The sequence below is a fragment of the Ciconia boyciana genome, chromosome 2, assembly GCF_034638445.1.
Source record: "Ciconia boyciana chromosome 2, ASM3463844v1, whole genome shotgun sequence".
NCBI lineage: Eukaryota > Metazoa > Chordata > Aves > Ciconiiformes > Ciconiidae > Ciconia > Ciconia boyciana.
This window is the reverse complement of record NC_132935.1, coordinates 37,959,210-37,979,769: the sequence shown is the minus strand read 5'-3', so window position 1 is coordinate 37,979,769 and position 20,560 is coordinate 37,959,210. Positions and strand designations below refer to the sequence as shown.

Sequence of the window (20,560 nt, the reverse complement as noted above, 5' to 3'; positions counted from 1 at the left end):
TCTGCATTAACAGTGGAGGGTGAGAGATAACATGTGCAGAAACCACCTGGAAAGGGATTTATACAATTACAAAAAATTTTCCTCCTTGGTTTGTCACTCATGCACTTGCCAGGCCATAGTTGGGTTGTGTTTTTTGTTGTTTTGTTTCTTGGGTTTTTTTTAAACAACAGCAAAAAAGGCAAATGCATTTGGTTGTAAGTCAGCAGGAACCCTTGTTACACTCAAAGTCTTTCTACTTAAGAAACATTTTAGTGTCCAGGCTAATGCCTGCATGGCTGGGGGAGGGATACGGGGCAGGTCTACTATGTAATCTTTTTATTTATAACTTTTTTTAAAAAGGTAATTGATCTAAAAGCAAATATTTTAAGGAAATCACTGCTAGCAGATAGCTGACTTCTGTCTTCCGTTGCAGCTGCACTCTGAGTGTTACCCTGGAGCAGGCGATCATCCTGGCTCGGAGCCATGGGCTACCTCCTCGCTATATCATGCAAGCTACAGATGTCATGCGCAAACAGGTAAGATGCTCGCTATGGATAAGATCTCGATGTTTCCTAACAAGATCTGTTATCATCAAACAAGAATGACTTGACCAAGCATTTTTTAACCTCCATCTTAATGTTGTCTAATGCCTGTGTGAGTTTTCTTAGTTTGGGTATTTTGTTGGTTTTTTAAATTCTCTTCCTTTATTGTTGACTGAAAGGTGGGTTTGTTGTTTTTTTTTAAATAATAGAACAGGCTGTTTTTAACCAGATGATTGCTTTCTCTGTATGTGTAAATGGATCATAATTTTTACAGAGTTATGATTTTACTTAATGATTTTTGTATAGTAACTGCTGTGGCATCGCCTTACATCAGAATAGTCTGTTGAGTAAGACAATCTTTATTTTAATATATATTAACCATAAAAATAATTTAAGATTATTAACGATTGTTAATAAAAAGTGTCTCGTACTGAATGAAGGGGAAGTATAGGAAGGGAGGAAGGGGAGAAATAAATACCATGGTTCTTAACTTTCCAGGCAAGATTCCTGAGGACAATGTGCTTATTTTGAAATAGTGTTTTTCACTCTTTGGTCATAATCGAATATTAGGATTTAGAGGCTGTTGTGGATAGATAACCACCTCAACATGAATGCTTAGTGCTAAGGTATGACAAAAAATGCTGGATTAAAAGGCAATATCAACTGAAAATGGGGGATATACTCTACTGTACTGGCACAACTTTTCCTAGAATATCTTATCAGATAAATGCTTTCAAAAGGATGTTTGGAATCTTGGAAGGAGTTCAAAGGAGGAGCATGAATGATCCAGAGGTTGTTAGACAAGGCTTATGAAGTGAAGATTAAAGAGCTCAACCTATTCAGTTGATCAAAGAGAGGTTGAGTGGGGGCTTAATCACTCTGTGTGCATATGGAACATATATCCCAGCCTGTGGTAGCTTTCAACCTTACGAAAAAAGCATAAACAAGATACAGGATGCACTCGATCTTGAAGTGAAAAAAGATAATTAAATATTGGAACAGTTAATCACAGATAAGACAAGATTCGTAATTTCTGGGTTTTAATTTGCATCTAATTTTATTATTTTCATTAATTCTGCTATGTATTCTGTGCAGCAATCACAGTTTAATTACGAAAATTATTAAACAGCTGTACTTTACTTTTAACTTACCGTAGATAAAAATACACACATGCTAGATCAAACCTTTAGTCTGTTAAAGCAATTGGGTAGATGTTCTTAAGCCATAGATTCTGATCAATTATACGTAAGTGCTGCTGCCTAACATGGATACATCAGAGTAATTAGTCTCATTCCTTTTCATATCGAACTTTCACTTTATTCGGTGCATAAATTAAGTTTCTGTGGTGAATAAATACCGTCAAGATTCTTGAATCAGACCATGTAGGTCTGCTTGGGAATTGCAGCTTTAAGTTGGCTTGAAAAGAAGGCTGCTCCTGAAGTTCTAGACAAAAGGCAGATCTGGGTATTTTGCAATCAAAAAACTGTGGACATAGAGTTTTGCATACATCTGCTTGCAGGATGTATTCTGTCAAAGGGTACATTTTCAATGTACAGTTCTAGACCGTTTTCAAAAATTCTGATTCATTTGTGGATCTTCTGCAGTTTATTAAATGAAAATGAAAGACAAAATGAAAGTAACTTGCATGGTTTTGAGCAGCAGTAGCTGTACTTGCTCAAATAGAGATGTAGAAAGAAGCCTGCAGTGGGGCTACATTCTCTGAAGTAAAACAGCAGGCGATCAATAGCTGTTAAAGATACCAATATCTCAATACCACCCACAGACACTGCAAAAAAGTCTGTTAGTATATCAAGCCAGACTTTTTTCACACATTCTCCCTCTTACAGGAAACCACTATGGCATTTAATAGAGTAATAATCTTTTGTTGTAATTTTAAATCAGTCTCAGAGTTCTGTAGTAGAAATACAACCCTCCATTATATTCTAAATGTTTTGGAGTAATTTCAACAATGCACTATGGTATTCTCTAGAAACCTGTTCCAGATTGAGTGTTTAAATTATCTGTAGGATTTAACTGTCAGGAGCATAATGCAGGCCATAAAGCTTGGAGGGGGGTGGTGGTGGAAGCTTCTTAGGGTTTGATGCAGAACATTTAGTTAAGGGCAATACATGTGTCTTTTTCCTGGCTTAATATAACCCCCCCAGAAACACCAAACAAAAACTTTGTTAGCCCATTTATACCCTGAATCTTTTGCGGAATAAAGAGATTAGCCATAGGGAGGTGCAAATGAAAGGACATTTATTCCATCTGGTATTCTGGAGAAGCCAGCAACGTTAGCTTCTAGTAGCATCAGCTTTCCACACAGGGAAGTCGTCTCTACTCAAAGCTGATATCTCTTCCAGCTTGGGGCACCAGTACTGAATAACTGGAGACACCTGACTGAATGGATGACCTCAGGAAGTGGTTTTTTTTCTTTTAAATTGAATGAAGTCGTGATCAGGTTTAACAAGACTCAACAGCCCCGATTGTATTGTTAGAACAATTTGGAAAGTAATTGCCCTGTCAGTTATAATTAGGTATTCGCAAGCACCTGTTCTGCGAGAACTAAAGAAAAGAGACCAACTTGTGAGAGTTGGTATGAACATGGGTCTGTGGGATGGTTTTAGTTAAGTGGCTTCTGTTTTTCATCTGCTAATCCAGTCTAGATTGATTTTTAAAATAAAAGTTTTGACAAAATGTTCCCAGCTTTCTTTTAGTAACTTTATTTACTCATGTATGTTTATTCATGTAAACATCTGTACCCACAAAATACTATGTAAAGCATCCTGACAGGAGTGTGTCTTCCGGATGCAGCAAAGTGTGGAAGGAGAGAGGCCTAGGAAAGGAGCTGCAGGAGGGCACAGGGCTCTGAGGAAGAAAGGTAACTAAAAAGCTGATAAACAGGAAAGGCTAGGAGAGAATTTGTTTTGTCTTTTAAGTGAGTAATCATTTTTCCATGCCTTTTCATGAGTATAATAAGAGCACTGCATTTTGAATAATTCTCATAAGAATTGTACTGATTTAGAGCTCTTTGAGCAGGGCATAAAGAGAATCTGTTTTCTTTATGTGACTGGTTCTTGCTATCCTTAAATTAGTGTGTAGCTTGAAAATAAACCTATCATTTTTTCTCATGGCAATGAGAGTACTAGTTCATATATAAGAGTCCAGATTGATGGTGGTGTCTCCTCAGAGCTGCTGGCATCTTTCACCAGTGCTCTGGCAGTACTGGAGCGCAGAGGGAAGCATGCTGGAGCCACGCAGCACAACTATCCCTTATGCCTACGTCAGACGAACAGTGTCAATATTTACATTGCTATAGCTTTAAAAATAATATTGGAGAAGTATAAATTAACTGGTGGTTACTAGCATCTACTACTGATGGTGCTCAGTGGAGACAAAGAGATGTCATGTAGCAAGTTGCTAGTAATTCTTGGGGGCTTTTCCTCAAAAGAAATAAGAATCTGGTGGTTGTAAGTAAGGTCTAATTTGTTCTCCTACTAAACAATAAATTACATGGTTGTATAAAGCTAGACTCCTTTTTAAATCAATGCATTTGATTTATTATGTGAGCAAGATACTAAAATTAATTTGTCTAGTGAGTGATGCAAGTAAAAATAGGCTGGTTGTGTTCTCAGAGGTAGTCACAGCACTGATGTTCAGGATCTACAGGTGATTAATTTAGATAGTTTTTCCATGTATATGTATATTCTGGCTCTCAGTTATGTTAATCATATACCAATCTCAGCAGTCTGTCATGGTGGGGTTTCTTTATTATGATAAAATTTTAGAAAATGGCGCTGAGGAAAGGGCGCTGAAGGTGATGAAGGTCTGGACTCAACATGTCTAACTTCGTAACCAACACCGGATCAGCTATCCTTATGTAATTCATGACACACACTTGTCGTATCTGTTCTTAAACCTCCAATAGTGGAGACTCCTGCACAGTGCTTCCTAAGTGGCCTGTTCCACAGTTTTCTTAACCTTTTCATTAGGATGCTTCACTTAGTGCCTCATTTGAGTCTTTTTTTTTTTTTTCTTTTTTTCCCCTTCAACTTAAGTCTCCTGTTTTCTGTCCAGTATACTGTAGACTTAGAGACCAGATTTTACTCCCTTTTTAGCAGTAAACTTTTAGTATTTTGAATATTTTCAGGGATGGGGCATCTACAACCTCTCTGGGCAACCTGTTCCAGTGTTTCACCACCCTCATATTAAAAACTTTCTTCCTTATATCTAGTCTGAATCTACCTTCATTTAGTTTAAAACCATTACCCCTTGTCCTATTGCTACAGGCCCTACTAAAAAGTCTGTCCCCAATTTGATTATAATTTCCCTGATAAGCCATCACTTTTGTAGATAGAAGAACATCAGTTCATCTGATCTTTCTTTTTTCAGTTGTGTTTTCTTACCTAATCATTCTCCCTATTCTCCTCTGAACTCTTTTCAAGTTTTTATTAAAGATGAGAAGTAACTATGAAGAATTACAGAAAGATCTTACAGGACTTCATGACTGAGCAATAAGATGGCAGATTAAAATCAGTGTAGATAACTCTTAAGTGACGTACACGGGGGAAAAAACAAACCCTAAGTTCACATTCAAAATAATTGACTGTGAGCTTGCTATTACATCTCATGTTCAAGACCTCAGGATATGATAGAAAACATCAGCTCAATTCTCAGTAGCTATCAATAAAGCAAATCAGAAGTTATAATGGTTTAGGCAAGGACAGATGACAAAGTAGAAATCATGCTGTCCTGACCCTTCATTTTGAACTATCTGATGTTTTGATCCCTTCCATAAGGATATAGCATAATGGAAAAGGTTCAGAGAAGGTCAGAAAAAATGATCAGTTGGGAATGGTTTATGGACAGGACAGACAGACAAAATAATCTAGTATTGTTCAGCTTCATGAGTGAAGGAGGATATGACAGAGGTCTAAAGAACATGTGGCATGGATAGAGACTGACCATTGTCCAGTGCAGAACTAAAGGCATCAAATGAAACGGGCAGATTCAAACCAAATGAAAATAGTGGTTCCTGACACAACAAGCTAAGATTGTACCCAAGATATGGATCTCCTTCCACAAGGAGGTTAGTGACGTGAAGTTATTCATGGGCTCAAGGTGAGATGGGAAAGAAGAGAAGAGAATCACTGAAATCGATTAAATACATACTTTCTGCTGAACAGAGGAAGTACTGAGTGACTAATGATTGAATTCTGGAGGAGTTCCTGGGGAAAGACATATGTTTGTCGTGGTCTGTAGTTATGTGTCTTTTGCAACTGTCGGAGACAAGCTTACTGAGCTAGATGTAAAGCTAGTAAAATCACTGTTTATGCTCTGCCTTCAGTTTTGTAGGTACTTTAGTTATTTTTCTCTATCTTTACCATTTTTTTTTTCCCAAAAGAACTGTAAGGACACAGTATTTTTTGTGGCACGTGTTGATTTATATAAACACTGAGAACCTACTGTGTATAACCACCCAGCCTTTTTCATCTTTTGTTTGAGCCCATAACAGTAAACAAATACCTTTTCAGTTACCTGGGTACCAGATTTCAGTCAAATACAAGGTCTAGTCATACTCTACGTATTGAATCAATGATTATACCTTATTTTTACATCATGTGCAGCTGCCATTGCAGTTCTGTTTGGAATGTAAATTATCTTTGATGTTTCATGCCAATCTAAGATCTCACTGTAAGAATTCTGAGATTGTATATTTTTGTTCTGTTATTTTGTCCTGAATTTAGGTAGTACAGAAGGAGAAATAAAGGGAGAGTCAGTGTATGTATTATAGACAGAACAAGTAGTTTCTATCTCCTTTAAAATGTTAGAAAACATAAAGAGACTGTAAATCTAACAGATATGTTTCTTTATGATGACTACTTTGCATTAATAAAACTGCACTTCAAAAGCTAGACCTCATCATTTAAAAACAAATATTACGAAGTTCTTTCATATGTCTAAGCTAGTTTGTTTGCAGAAGAGTGCATTTTTCACTATCATGGTATATGAACATTGTGCATGTTTTATCAACTTCCTCCTTACTGGATGAGTCAGGGAGACAACAGGACTTTCATTATTGTTTTTCAAAGGATCAGTTGAGGTACAGAGAGAGCAACTTTTCTAGTTGACCCTGCTTTAAGCAGGGGTGTTGGACTAAACAATCTTGGGAGGTCCCTTCTAACCTGATTTTTTTTCTCATTCTGTGATTATAAAGGAAGATCAGGACCTGCATTTTTCTAATCCTAATTTAGTGCCTCAATTTAGTCCATTTTTCTAGATTTAACTAGAAAGCTATTCATAGGAAATAATCTGTAATATTTGTTCAGAAGTTCATAGGAAATAAGTGACATTTCAGAAAAGAACTTTGTTATCCATGCCTTCTACAAAGAATGGTGACAAAAATCAAACAAATTGAAACAAAATGTGTTTGGATTGTTTTCAACCTTAAATGTTAATTTTTTATGAAGTTTGTTATGTTAGTAAGATATATATGTATGCATTTATTTAATGACCAGTGGAAAGATTTTATCTCTTTTCTGCATATTTCTCTTACATTGAGAATTAATGTACTGCTTTAACTTTTTCCCCACCTTAGAAGAGGAGAGTTGTTTCGGGACATGGAACGTATGTATTAATTAATTATCATCAATAGTTATGTTCTTCTAGAAAGCTCAGAAAACTTTCTAACTTGTGTTGAAATAAATGAAGCAAAATTGTTGGTTTTCTTTCACAGGGTGCAAGAGTACAAAACACAGCCAAGAATTTAGGAGTGAGGGATCGAACGCCACAGTCTGTCCCAAGGTAACCGATTGTTTCTGTCCTAGACCATGATTTTGTCTAGTTTGTGCCAAATTCTGGCCTAGCTGCTCAAAAGCTAACAATAAACAGTGACTGTATTTTGCACTAACTGGTAAAATTTGGCTTTTAATGTACATGGAATCAGTTACATTCTTAGCCATACAATTTTAATTAAAGTCATTAGTCGCAGAAGTTCAAGCTATGTTGCACTTCAAAACATGCCCATTTTTGAAAAATGAAACCTAGTTCATGTTAATTATGAAAACACTAGAGTAAGTTCTTCATCACTTGGGATGTTTAGTGGTTTTGGGGAAATACTCATAACTAAATCCATAACCCCATTTTAATGAAATACTGTACTGCAATATCTCAGCAAAATGATGTTCTAGTTGCTTTTAGAGATGATGTAGTCTTTCTTTGCCTCTTTCTGAAACATTAATTAGAATGAAAAATGCAACTGTTCTATATTTATCCAGCTTTTTAATGTTGTGATGGATTGCAGGTACCTGAAATGTTTCTTAACAAGCACAATATTTATAAATGAAAATAATCAAACAACAATGATCTTAATTTTATCTTAAAGTGGTTTTATTAATCCAGCTCTAATTTAAACACATTAAATGAGCTAAACAGATATGTGGAATACATAACAGACCCACTGTGGTGTTTAAATTTCAGTGAAAAAAACAATGAATTAGTAATACCTGATAGAGGTAACCATGTGAATGAACACATACAGTATCCATAGCCTCACAGAAAGACTGTCTTCTGGCTTCTGTCCAGTAATACTCAGGAACTTTTTCTCATGCAATTGCTCCCCTTTTCTCAGGTGTCCCAGTTTCTCCCAGTAGCGAATCAGGCTACTGCTCATAATTTGTTTGTAACAAATCACCGTATATTGTTCCTTGCGTGTGCTGCATCTGATTCTAGAAAAGGAGTGTACCTTAAGTGTATGAGGTATGAGTAAATCTGAGTAGCAGCTGCTGTTCAGTTGCTGAGTAGAAGCATTTGTTGCGGCATATGTGCATCTTGTGTGCCCCATAAAGTAGATTAGATAAGATCCAAGAAAAGTACCGATTCTGGAGTAAATCCATCAGCAATAAAGTCATTGCCCTTACCAGCAGATGAGGGCATCCCTTCTCACAGTAATTATTAGCTTAGAGGCAATCCAGGACCAAAACTGCCTGAGCGCCTTGCATTGTAGGAACCTAAGGCAGTAAAATAACATTTTATTGCAGTAAAAGCTGCGTGAAGCCTTTTTATATTTTGAACAGTATGGTTTTGGCCTTAAATGGACTCTTCCTTCATGACATAATTCTGGAGACAGCCAAAGAGTTGTTGCAAAAGAAACTTTTCCCATCTCTAAATGACAGAGCGTGTATCTAGATTCAGAGCTTTTGTGATAAAGGAAACATCTATGTTCTTAAAAAGAAAAACTTAGCCATGAGACATTTTTTGGCTTTACATCAGTTGAGAAAAGATTTCCTCTTTCTAGTTGACACTCCCACAACATAGCACTGAAAAGCTGAAGGAAAATTATGGGATGGCTCCTAGAACATAGGATGGACAGATGCATCCAGCACACTTGCCAGGAATATCTCATTGACCTCAGTGTTTGGGGCATTTGGTGTACCATTAGAGAGATAAGTCACATAAGTCAGAATAGTCATCAGGAGGAGTGATACTTTTGATGTATAGGTAAAGGATACTGTGGGTTCTCAATTCTTTGCCTTGAAAAGAATTTTACCATTACATTTGGCTCCATTTAACATCACTTGACAGTGTTCTCAGTTCTCTGCAGTTGCCACTGTTTTCTGTCTTTTCTCAGCTGATCTGTTTGTACCATCTCAAATGGTTGTTCCATATATATTGACTCAAAACAGGCTGTTTCTGGTGTATACTATCTCCAGCAACTATAGCTCCTTAGGGATTTATGCAGCCTTGTTATTAGTTTGCTTCAGAATTCCCCTACATCACTTGCTCTGAAGTCAAGTAATTTAAATTATTACCATTGTAACCTGAAGAACACACAGACCTCGGTACTTGGGGCTGAGCTTTTCTGCACATTGTTCCATAGAAATTAGATCTTGCTAAAACATCCATCAAGACCTAACCCCACTGCAATTACTTAAATAAGATTCTGACAGTAATTTTATCTGTCTTTTGCCAGCTTTGAATAGTACTGCTTTATTACATCAGCAAAATCAAATAACTCAAATAACCCCTGTTTATTTTTCTCTGCATACTTGTCTGTATAAAGATCAGGCCATCCTTTCTCTCATTGGTATACAAATACGAGATATATGTGTGTTGGCTTATATATGGCTCCTAACAAATACATCGGTATCTACACAATGTGACCTTAAATGATCATGTTTCTGAATCTGCCAGATGGCAATGTGGAAGAGCCCAAAGATCTTCAGAACACATTATGGTGGGGGTTTGAAAGCAGGTTTGCAATTGCTGTTTGGCTGACAGAACTGATGCTCCTTGTTCTTACCATCCAGAAACAATACTGCTTGATAATCACTTCCAGTGAGATTCAGAGAAAAGTTTTTAGCCCATGGCCATTGTGTGTTGTCAGTGTGCCATGGGCTTTAACTCCTAAGGGAACTGAAATAAGAGAACAGCAGCTGTCCTGCCCTGCTCTTGCGTAGCGACAGGATGCTTTTTCTGACAGGACATGCCTAGATGTTGAAGAGGCTTTCAGTACTCACGGAGGCAGCCATACAGACTGTGCCTCACATAATTTCAGTAGCAGAGTATCATGCCAAGAAGGCATCAACCCACTGATCTTAAATTGTTTGGGGAGCCCAGCCACATGTACAGATTTTTGTTTTCTGTGTTGATTTGTAGTATGATTTTGAAATTTATGATTAGTTAAAATAGGGTCATATGAATTAATGTGATGTTTAGCAGGCAAATTTGCAAAATATACTTGGAAAACTCAGATACCCTGAGCATCTTAAATATCGCTAGCCCCCAAGCCACTGGACGATTCACCACCTTGCCTGTAGCCAGACCTACCAAACCTGCTATTTCTATTGCTTTGGTATTTCAATATCGGAGATTCTTCATGTTAAGTATTAATGCACATGCTGTCATTGTCTCTTCATTTTTGGCTTCTGACGCTTTTTCTCCTTGCCATGCCATACTTGGTCTCCTCTTTGCTATTCCTTCAATGATACACTTTCCCTGAGGAAAACATGTAATCTCCAAATGAGATCACGTCTATTGCTGGTTCTGCTTGCTGTGGTTGCAGGGGAGATACCGTATGCTGGATATACTTACAGAACAGAGAGCCTGAGGTCAGAATGGTTGCCATTTATTTTCAGTATTCCTAACATTAGGGTAAAGTTTCAAACACTTGCTAATAATCAAGTCTGTGCAAAAGGGTTTAATAGAAATTCAAAAGCCTTTATAAATGAAGGAGTGGCTATTTCAGTCTGTACTGAGGTAGTCATTGGAACCAAATCTTACTACTCTGGACTTCATACATGTAGAAATGGCGGGGGCGATAGTTTAAAATCTTCATGCTTGTGTGTCACATGTCTGACATCTGTTTTAGGTTCTTCAAACAGCATCAGTTTTATACGGAACTATGTTAGAGTGAGGTCTGACTGTGCCAAAACAAAACAAAAATGGAGGCAATTGCATTCACCAAGCAGGTTTTCCAGTTTAGAAATTTGGAGCAACAACTGGTAATTGGATTAGTGGAGACTTAGCTTTCTCCAGAACGGGATCGTCAGTGCAGAAATATGAAAACTTGACTAAACTGGAATGTCTTTATAAGATTGCTGATAGATGTATGTTTTAATGATACCACTTTCAGTGTAAACATTCATGCTCATGAATAAGATTTTACTGGTTTTATATCAGTGTTATGAAACTGAATTCAGTACCTCTTGTTTTGCAGTGCAGGAAGACAGATTTAGTTTGTGTTCCTTAATTTTATCCATTTTAATAATGACCAAGCTCTCAATAACAATTGCTTTGTTTTTTGTCATTGTCAGATTATACAAACTATGCCAGCCACCACCACCTGTTGGAGAAGAATGAGGAGACCTGCTCCAGAAAATAATCCAGTAACAGCCTTTAGGATACTGGGACTATATGACAAAATCTAATGGCACTATAGCAGTATGTGCCTGGGACTTTGATAAACAAAAAACCCCTTTACTCAGGATAAAGAAAGAAATACCCTAAATATTCTCTATTGGCATTGAAAAATTACTTCCAAAAAGCATTTCTGGAATCTGTGCACTCTGGCCTTACACTAGTAGAACAGGAATCGTCCTCGGGAATTTTACACTGGAATCAGGTTCATTTGATGTGTCTTGTTCAGCCACACGATAGGCATAGCCAGTATCTTGAAAACAAATGTTTTTTCAGAGAGAATGACTTCACTTGTACACTATACAGAATGCATTATTGTGGAAGGAATAAAAGCCTACATAAGCTAGGCTTGATAATGAGCATGCACTTCATATGGGGCCTTTTGCACTGATAACCCCTTTTTCCCTGTTGCCATCATAATTTCTCAGAACGATGAAATTACTGTTTCAAGGATATAATGTAAGTGAGGTTTAAAGATGGAAAACTCATCTGAGAATTGTGTTTCATGGCTGCAGGCAGACTGCTGCTATGAAGGTGTGCGTGTAATCAGTAAACTCAGCCATGTCTTAAGCAGCCCGTTGTCATACTCCTTTAGAAGGAATACCGATATGGCATATGAGGTGAAGTTTTGCCCTTTTTCAGTTGCCATTATAATGAAGGAGTAGAAGGGTAAGTCTGATCTTCATCCACAGTTAGATTGAATTTCAGGCTCTGTCTAATGGATGTTTTACATTATTGCACCTCTGCATTTTAGAGTTTTCCAGAGTTGTGTATATTCTTGTATAGTACTATACTAGCAAATCTACATAAGGCAAGGATGAGGCAGTATTGTTATGTTTAACTGGAAATGTCTGTGGTTTAAGTTGAAGCATAGTTTGGGGGTTTGATGTTTTATGCTACCATTTCCTGTATTTTGTCAGAATTGTTTTGTATAGCATTTCAGTTATTTGGAGTGGTAATTGTTATAGATCTATTTTAAAACTGTACTGAGGGAAAATGTATCTGCGTTTGGCTGTTCTTTTGGCCAAAGAATTTTCAGAGAAAATGCCCCTAAATGAGGTTTCATATGTGAACACATTAAAACAAAAACTATATTCTGAAATAGTTCTACTTGTAGCAGTAGCTACACATTCTATTAGAGCAGGACATACACTGTCTGAATAAAATGTATTTTTTGTACAACAGCGGCCTATAGTTATGCTGTAGCAACCAAACCTCACAACGTAGTTAGTGCATATTATCTAATTATTTATGAAATCTTCAACAAATATATTAATCCACAACGTAATAAGTGAGAATTCAAAATGAGCTGTACTCTTGCAGAGAGTGTTTTTTATATAGGATATCTAGGGGACTTGTTACTTTTCTCCAAAGGAGGAATTAGAGCTCCTACCTTTTTCAGTATTCTTAATGTTTTTACACAGACTTTAACTTCGCTAAGAAAATAAATATTTTTATATATCCACAGATATATATGTCCGCACATACATGTGAGTTTCAATATGTGTATATTTATGTAGTCATATCAGTTACTGGTCCAACCTTAAATATAGAATGTTTGCCTTAAACTGTGACAAAGACATGCAATAATGAACACTTCAGTAACAATTTCTCCTTTGTGCTTTGAAGTTTACCGTCTTTCATAGTTACTGGAAGCTGTGGCACTATAATCTTTTTTGATGAAAAAAACCCCCAAACCTCAAACCCAGAAAACAAAGTTTTACTCTTTAGAAACTTACTCTTTTTGTCTAGGATGACCTAATGCTTCTATGTAAGAAAGAGTCACGATTTCTGTAGTTGCTATTCTAGTCAGGATCTCATACTTTTGGATGTGTTGGCTCGGGTAATTCCCGCTCCAGGCAAAAGCGTCAAAAATGTTTCAGTTTCTGCTTGTTCAGACATCAGGAGTACAGAGAAGCCGTAACCTCCTCATGCCAAGGATGGTGCCAATGTCAGCCCCGGCTGCGAGCTCACATCTTCCTGTGAGATTTGCCCACATGAGTTTTGGTTTTTTACTACGAGGCAAGTCAGCTGTCAGCTGCATGGAGCTGCTAATCCTGTATAATACAAAATAACCTAGAGGACAAAACCTGTTGCATGCACACACATTATTGTAACTAGTCATCACTTTTTTTAATTGCATTGAAAATGGTAGGAGTGCAAATATGCCAAAATAGTCTCTTGTATAATATGGTAATTGTCTAATTCATTTTGTTGTTGAAAGCAGTAATAGACATTTGTAAACACCGAGGGACAAATAGTTATGAGCCAGTCACTGGACCAAATTCTTTAGCTATTGTTTCATGAATGTGCATCAGAAGTCTTGACCTCTTGTTTTTGTACCTAATTTTTGGTTCTTTATTCTTTTTGGTTCTTTATTCTTAAAACCCCTCTAGAGGAAGTTTTCAAAAACTTATTCAGCACTGTGAGCTTCATTGGTGACCCTTAATGCAAAATAAAGTATCTATTTATCCTGGTATCAAAGGGGCTGAGAAACTTAAGCACTGGTTTTCTGGGATTACAGGTAGCACATAAAGATAGGATTTCCAGATGAAATTGGGCATAAATGTCCCGCTGACTGTCTATGGAAAGTGCGTGCCTAATTTCTCAAAATTTCCTTCAAAAGCCAGTGTTCGCTTGAAACATTGTGCAGCTTTTCAAACTGCTTTTCTCGTCCCTCTGTTTTCAGAGCACACTGCACATTCTAACACATCTGGCTTCTAGTAACATTTGATGGACCTTTAAGAAGCCCATTCTGAAATTCTAAATTTACATATGCTCATTATTAAAGCTTTTTATCTTGTTTGGTGTATGTAGAGCATGTATTTGTTCCTTATGCAAGGTGCACTTGCAGAGTAAAAAAAATCCATTCTCATCACAGTATGTTTATCCTTTCATAAATTTTTAGACTTACAGATGACAAGAAGAGATGACCAAGAGTTATGCTTTACAAGCACTGTAACACCCATAGCTTGTTAAATCTTTGCTTCTACAGCAACAGATTATGCAGCCTGTTTTTATGACAATGTGTTGTACTGGTTTAGGGAAAGCATTCTGTATGCAATTTTTACTTTTTCATCCAAGACAAGTGTAATTCTTCTGGGAATAAATTCAAGGATCTAGAGACATACATTACCAAATACTGACTGCCATGATTCAGTGGTAGTCTGTGGGGGATGTATAGGAGATTTAACAGCTGGGAAGGGAGGGTTAAGGGCCAAGGAACAGCTAAGTTGCCATAGGGTTCATGCTTGGAGAAAACTTAGACTTTGATTTTAAGGTAGAGCTGATGATGTTTGGCCTATCTTTGTAACCATCATTTGTGAATAATAGGATGCTAAACAGTCTTTAATCTATGAAATGAGCATTGATGCAGTCTAGTTCCCCAAATTAAGTATTTCATAACACTTATTTTCCTTGTAGATTGTAAATGAAAATGAATACACAAATGTATATATTTGAGTTTCTCGATATCAAACATTTTTGTATTTAGGGATCCATTTTAAAGTAAATATTCCTGCTATCAGCTGAACCAACCAACCCATTTTATGTCCACTGAGAGAGTTGCAATCTTTAGCGGCTTTTTAGATAGTTTTCACTGGGTTTTAGCAAATGCGTCAGGTTTTTGGGTTGTTTTCTATTTGTTTGTTTTAATGCAGTCAATAGTGTTCAAAACTGCTCTTCTACTGTTTTAGAGCCAAAACAATTGAACTTAAGTTGACAAGGATTTATAGTAATCATACTTCATTTCATTTGTTAGAATCCCCTAATGGAAAAAAATGAACCAGTTTTATTGATCTGATTTTACCCAGAGAAATTCACAAGCAAACAACAGTGATTTTCTGTTTTATGAATTCATTGCCAGATGTAGTGTGTGTGTATATATATATATATATAAAACAGACAATTGCCTGAATGTGAGAATACACATCATGGTGAAGCATGATGCTCAAAAAAGGAAAGTATCTTTCATTTATTTTCATTTAAATTGTGAAACGAGTAACTGTAGTATATATACATATTGTTCCGTACTCTTTACTTTACAGCTACTTTGTGGATATGTCTGCCAGCATTTTACGCATATTTTGCACCATTTTTGTTTAACATTATGAAAAGAGGAGAGTTTCTCAAGCTAATGCATTGCCTTGTGTATTTTATCTCTGTACTTGCTGATAAATGCAGGTAGTGCTTTTCTAATTGTACTCCAGCAGTACACTGGCATTGGTAAATTAGATGCACAGTACCTACCTGTCTCAGGATACCTGGATTTTTCACCATTAGGTTTTGAAATATAAAAAGATACTGGACTCATATTTTTGTATGATGACAATTGTGTAGGGGTTTTTTATATACTGTATATAGCAATCATGTTTTCCTAAAGAAAATGTATTATTAGGAGTGTTTCCCGTTTCCTGCTAGAAGACGTGAGTTTATGTTTTCTTGTTATGTATGTATAAATGAATATACAGCGTGCACAGTCATGCAGATGTTAACACCGGTGAGAAATTTCAGATTGTCCCGAGGCCAATCAAGTAGTCATTTCTTATGTTCTTCTCCAGAAATAATATCTCTGTGCTAAAAATCCTATATGGCTAGAGTGGAACTCCTTTAGAAATAACTTCTGCTTCAGTGTGAAAGTCCAATAGAGTGTTCAAAGTAGCTGGGACATTTCTTCAAGTACTTAGATTTGGACTTTCATGGGAATATCCAGAACATCTTTTGTGGGGGTGTGTGTCCTATCTGTACCATCCACCAGATTTAAAAGACTAAGCAGCCTTATTAACTTTTTAACATCCTGTATATAGTGTACGTATTTGGTTATACTTGTGTTACACTTTAAAAATGAACTTAATTTCTGCATTGAGTATTGCACACGTTTTTCAAATGAAGAATATATTGTTTGTAACGTCTCATTAAGCACAAGAGAGCATTACTGCTTTGAAATACTATGTGTAAGTACAGACATACACAGAATCTCTCAGTGAGCTTTTGTTTGAAAACAGTCAAACTAGCAGCTCTGTGGGTAGCTGACTTTGTTAGAAGTAACCTTTGGAATTTAATGTTAAATATCCTTGAAACATGGATTTAAATTACCTTTTCCTTTTTTGTAAAGTACCTGTGTAGCATACTTTGAATCAGTTGCTATATTGATTATGGGTTAAACTAATACTGTGTACTTTTAGATCTATGGTTTATTTTTTTAGTCTACATATTAAAGACTGGAATGGTAACAATGTATTACAAAATGTCAGACAGCAATAAAACCATTCATAATATGTCCACTGCAAATCTCTTCATTTGTAAGCAAGAAATAAGTTGGGGGGGAGGGGGCTGGGAGTCTTTAACCTTTTCAGTATGGCCGCCCTAGGAATTCTGCTGCAGGAGAACAGAAATTAAACTTCTAGAAATAAATGTGTATAATCAGAATCTCTTTGGAGAACCCAGGCCCAATCTAGGTTCATTGCTGACAATTAAAGTATATCTTTATAACCAGTGGAAAACTGAAGCCTGCGTGAGCAGTAGTCCCTGGCTTTGGGCCGCTGTATTTTGTGAAGGCTGGAAGAGATGCAGGCATGAAAATCCCTTTCTGGCCCCGTGGTGCCATTACTGCCCCACGAAGGTCCAAAACATCCAGTGTTTCTGGCATTCCCCTGTCTGAAGACTGACGTGTGAAGTGATCATCATCTGTTTACTGCTGTGCACAAGGATAACCTGACGAGCATCATGTGGAGTGTTGCACTCCCTGTGCTAAAACAACACCTATAAATGACTGATCCATCAGAGGGATTGGGAGCTAGCTCCTCGCTACTGTTGGGATGACGGGTTTGAGGGGCGTTGCACTGAATGTGTCTTTCATAGGACTGAAAGCTGATGAAATAATAGACCTTGCTGAGCAGTTGTCTCTATATGAAGGAAGTTCTGATTTCTACATGGTTGTTGTGGTCAAGACCAAGAGGAACAGTGGAGGCCGGATCAAAAGCAGCTACAATGGTTTGGTAAAATAGCTTTTGTTTTCCATCTTCTGCTAGCAGGGAGGAGGGTGAGGATGAAAGTATTACTAGATAACCAGACTTCAAAAGATAGATTACTTATTTTTTTTCCTTCTGTCCTAAGTATTCCTCGCTCCATCATTTTGTGAAGGAAGGCAGCATGGAATTTCAGAGAAGTATTAAGAAGCAGAAGTGACCAGATGATTTCAGATATGGCCTGTTTTTCTGACATCATAAGTGAGGTTTCTTTTTTCAGTGCTCCCCATTTCTGTGGTCTTGACTTGCCACCATGAATACATCAGAAATAAAGTCCAAAGAATTATTTTCTTGATCAGTGTACACAATGGGAATAAATAGTGCTTTGAAACAACTTCTGAGGAAGGTATCAATTACACCAGGGTAGCACTTGGGTGTCCAGTAATTTCTCATCTTTCATGAGAAAGTATTGCTTGCTATCACCATGATTTGAAAGTCAAAATGTCTGCAAAGGGACTCGCTACACTTACATGTCAGAGGTCCTATGAGGCACAGTGTGAGTCCACGATTCAAAAAAGATAATGTATCTGCTTCACATCAAAGTATGTGTCAGCTAATCTTTGAAAGTTAACACACTTCCTTTTAAATGTTAGTCATAAACTTACTTTTACTACGTATTTGATTGCTTTTTTTTTTATGGCTCATTATGTCATGCAGAAACAGGATAGATGATGCTCATACTTTGCTTATACTAATGAAGTGGAATTGCTAACAATTACTTAGTTCTTGCTTGTAGAAATCTTAATTCTCTGAAACTGCTTTCTCAGATAGTACTTGATTTTTTCCCTCCACTCATTTCTGAACACATTTTCCTCTGCGGAGCTGCCAGGGTCCTGAGGGCACTACAAGGCCCTCATCGCCCAACCAGCCTCACCCCTGCACCCACTGGCCATGGATCTGGGGCAGCATTTCAGCTCAGGCCTCGGCAGCTCCTGTCTCTAGCCTCATCTCCTGAGTGGACCTTGAAACCTGTGTTATGGGTAGTTTTGTCTCTAGTCCCATCTTCTGCTGTTTCTGACTGGACTTTCTGGGTGGACCCTGCACGTGATTCAGTATTTTGCCTTGTCTGATCACCCCTGGACTGTCAGCAGAGCCTGTTGTTCTCCTGGTCCTGCCGGGGGAGGCCACTGGGCCGTGCTCACCCACTGGTCCTGGCTTGTCCTCCTTCAGGGAGTGGACCTGCTCTTGCTGCTCCCCGAGAGGAACATCCGGTGCTGGTACAGGTTCTGCCACCTCTACCATACTGCAGGCTTGTGTTGCATTAAAGCAGATTAATGGATTAGAGTGCTGTTGGGGGGGAAGATGCCCATTTCCAGTCACAAGGCGGATGGGGGGCCTCTTCCACTGATTTTAATCTTAGGACTAAGAGTAGCATCCAAAAATGCTCTACAGCCCTAATTTGGCGAAACGATTTGAAAATTCCTCTCCAGAACGTGACAGGACAGGTGGAAAAAAAAAAAAAAGGTATTGGTTACTGAGAAGGAGTGCAAGATAAGACAAGTGCTGAGCACTGTCAACACAGCAATGAAATGTACTGAAGATTTGACTTCAGTTTTTCCAAGTATTTAGCACAGTTGATATGTTATTAAACAACTGCATCCTTTATAGAAGTCTCAGTGTAAATTCTGACTATTTTGACTTACATCCAGAACTTTTTTTAAAGCTCTAGGTTTTAGCTAGTCATGTTTTGTTCTTGTTATTTAGATTTCTTTATCAGGGCAGGAGGGATTTTAACATCTGGAATAAATAATTGATGTCTTTCCTTGTGAAGCATAACAGCCTCTAATAAAAGTAGGAGGAAATTGTACTGGATATATTCTGGGAGCATAATGAAATAAAGGGAACACCAATGGGTTTTGATTCTGCTTTCATTTAAATGAATAACCAAATTTTCATTGACTACAGAGAATGAATCCATAATACTGGGACTATTATACCAGAACTGGACTAGCTTGAATGCTTGTCAATGTGTTTAGTTCACTTAATTAATGAAACTATTCATGTCTCAAGACAGAAAGCTTGACTGGAAATGAGAAGCAGACCACATGTAATCGATGGGGTTTTGTCATCAACTAGCCATACAGTAGGTCTAATCAAACCAATACAGGGCTTGATTGCAAGCAAAAGAACATCAGTACTGCATTAAGTAAAGTCAGTGCATCATCACAAAAGTTAATGACAAAGTATCGCCCAGATTAAGACAGAATAATGTCTGATCCTGATCAGTGCTACTTGCTCATTTTGTAATACATTTCAAAATACGTTGAGTGATAGTTGGATTCAAATTCAAGACAAAGTGAAGTGTGATTGAATGTTTAGCAATATATTAGATGCTGTTCTGAAATAGGAAAATAAATAAAGCTTTTATATATTAAGAAATCGGGTAGGTGTTTGGAATTTTGACAGCACACCCTGGAAAACTGGTAGCTTGGGAAACATAGGGAAATAATTATAATCACGTGCCAATTTTAAAGGACATTTGTGGGCCTGATACGGACAGGACAGTAGGCTTTCATTTCTGGACTGGTTCCCATGACTTTCAGAGAAAGCATTAATATTTGAAACTGTAGTGTGGGACTAAACTACATTATCTGGATACTCATCACACAACAGTCATGAGGAGAAAGAGAATCTCTTTTAATCTTAATCCTTATCTTTAAAGAAACACAAATTCCCTACCTGATCATAGCTCCTATTTTTATTTCTAATGGGAGAAATAATCAGTATCTCTCTACTGTCCTCAGTAACAAAACAATATGTTAAATGGGATTTTAAGGCTTTTTCCTCTTTTTTTTTCCCCCTCTTTCATTTAATAAACTCATTTATTCATGCCAGGTGAGATGCCTTTCAGAGGAACAGTAGAAGTTAAGATTCCAGTCACATTGATGTTATGGGCCTGTTGTGCCTTCAACACCTCTCTTGAAGGCCACGGTCTGTTCGGAGCTTCCTGGAGGAGCGCTTGTCCCAGTGGTGAGCAGTCAGGCAAAGAGGGGGCTTTGAAGATGGAGAAGTGACCGAAGTGCTTTCTGTTGTGGCAAAATTGTGTCAAAAATGCACCTGGTTTCCATTGGAGTTTAGCTATGGTCTAAATGAGCT

The 20,560-nt window shown here is 37.4% G+C and overlaps 1 protein-coding gene across 2 annotated transcripts in view; it reads left to right on the top strand.

Annotated features, from left to right (window-relative positions):
- PREX2 (phosphatidylinositol-3,4,5-trisphosphate dependent Rac exchange factor 2) overlaps positions 1–14,316 on the top strand; it is a 183,184-nt gene extending 168,868 nt beyond the window's left edge. For both annotated transcript variants that reach the window (XM_072852376.1, XM_072852377.1), the window contains 3 exons: positions 413–515; positions 7,258–7,325; positions 11,336–14,316. In XM_072852376.1, the coding sequence (XP_072708477.1) occupies positions 413–515; positions 7,258–7,325; positions 11,336–11,381 (217 nt within the window). In that variant the 3' untranslated portion in view covers positions 11,382–14,316. The remainder of the gene's footprint in view (positions 1–412; positions 516–7,257; positions 7,326–11,335) is intronic.
- The last annotated feature ends 6,244 nt before the right edge of the window (positions 14,317–20,560 follow it).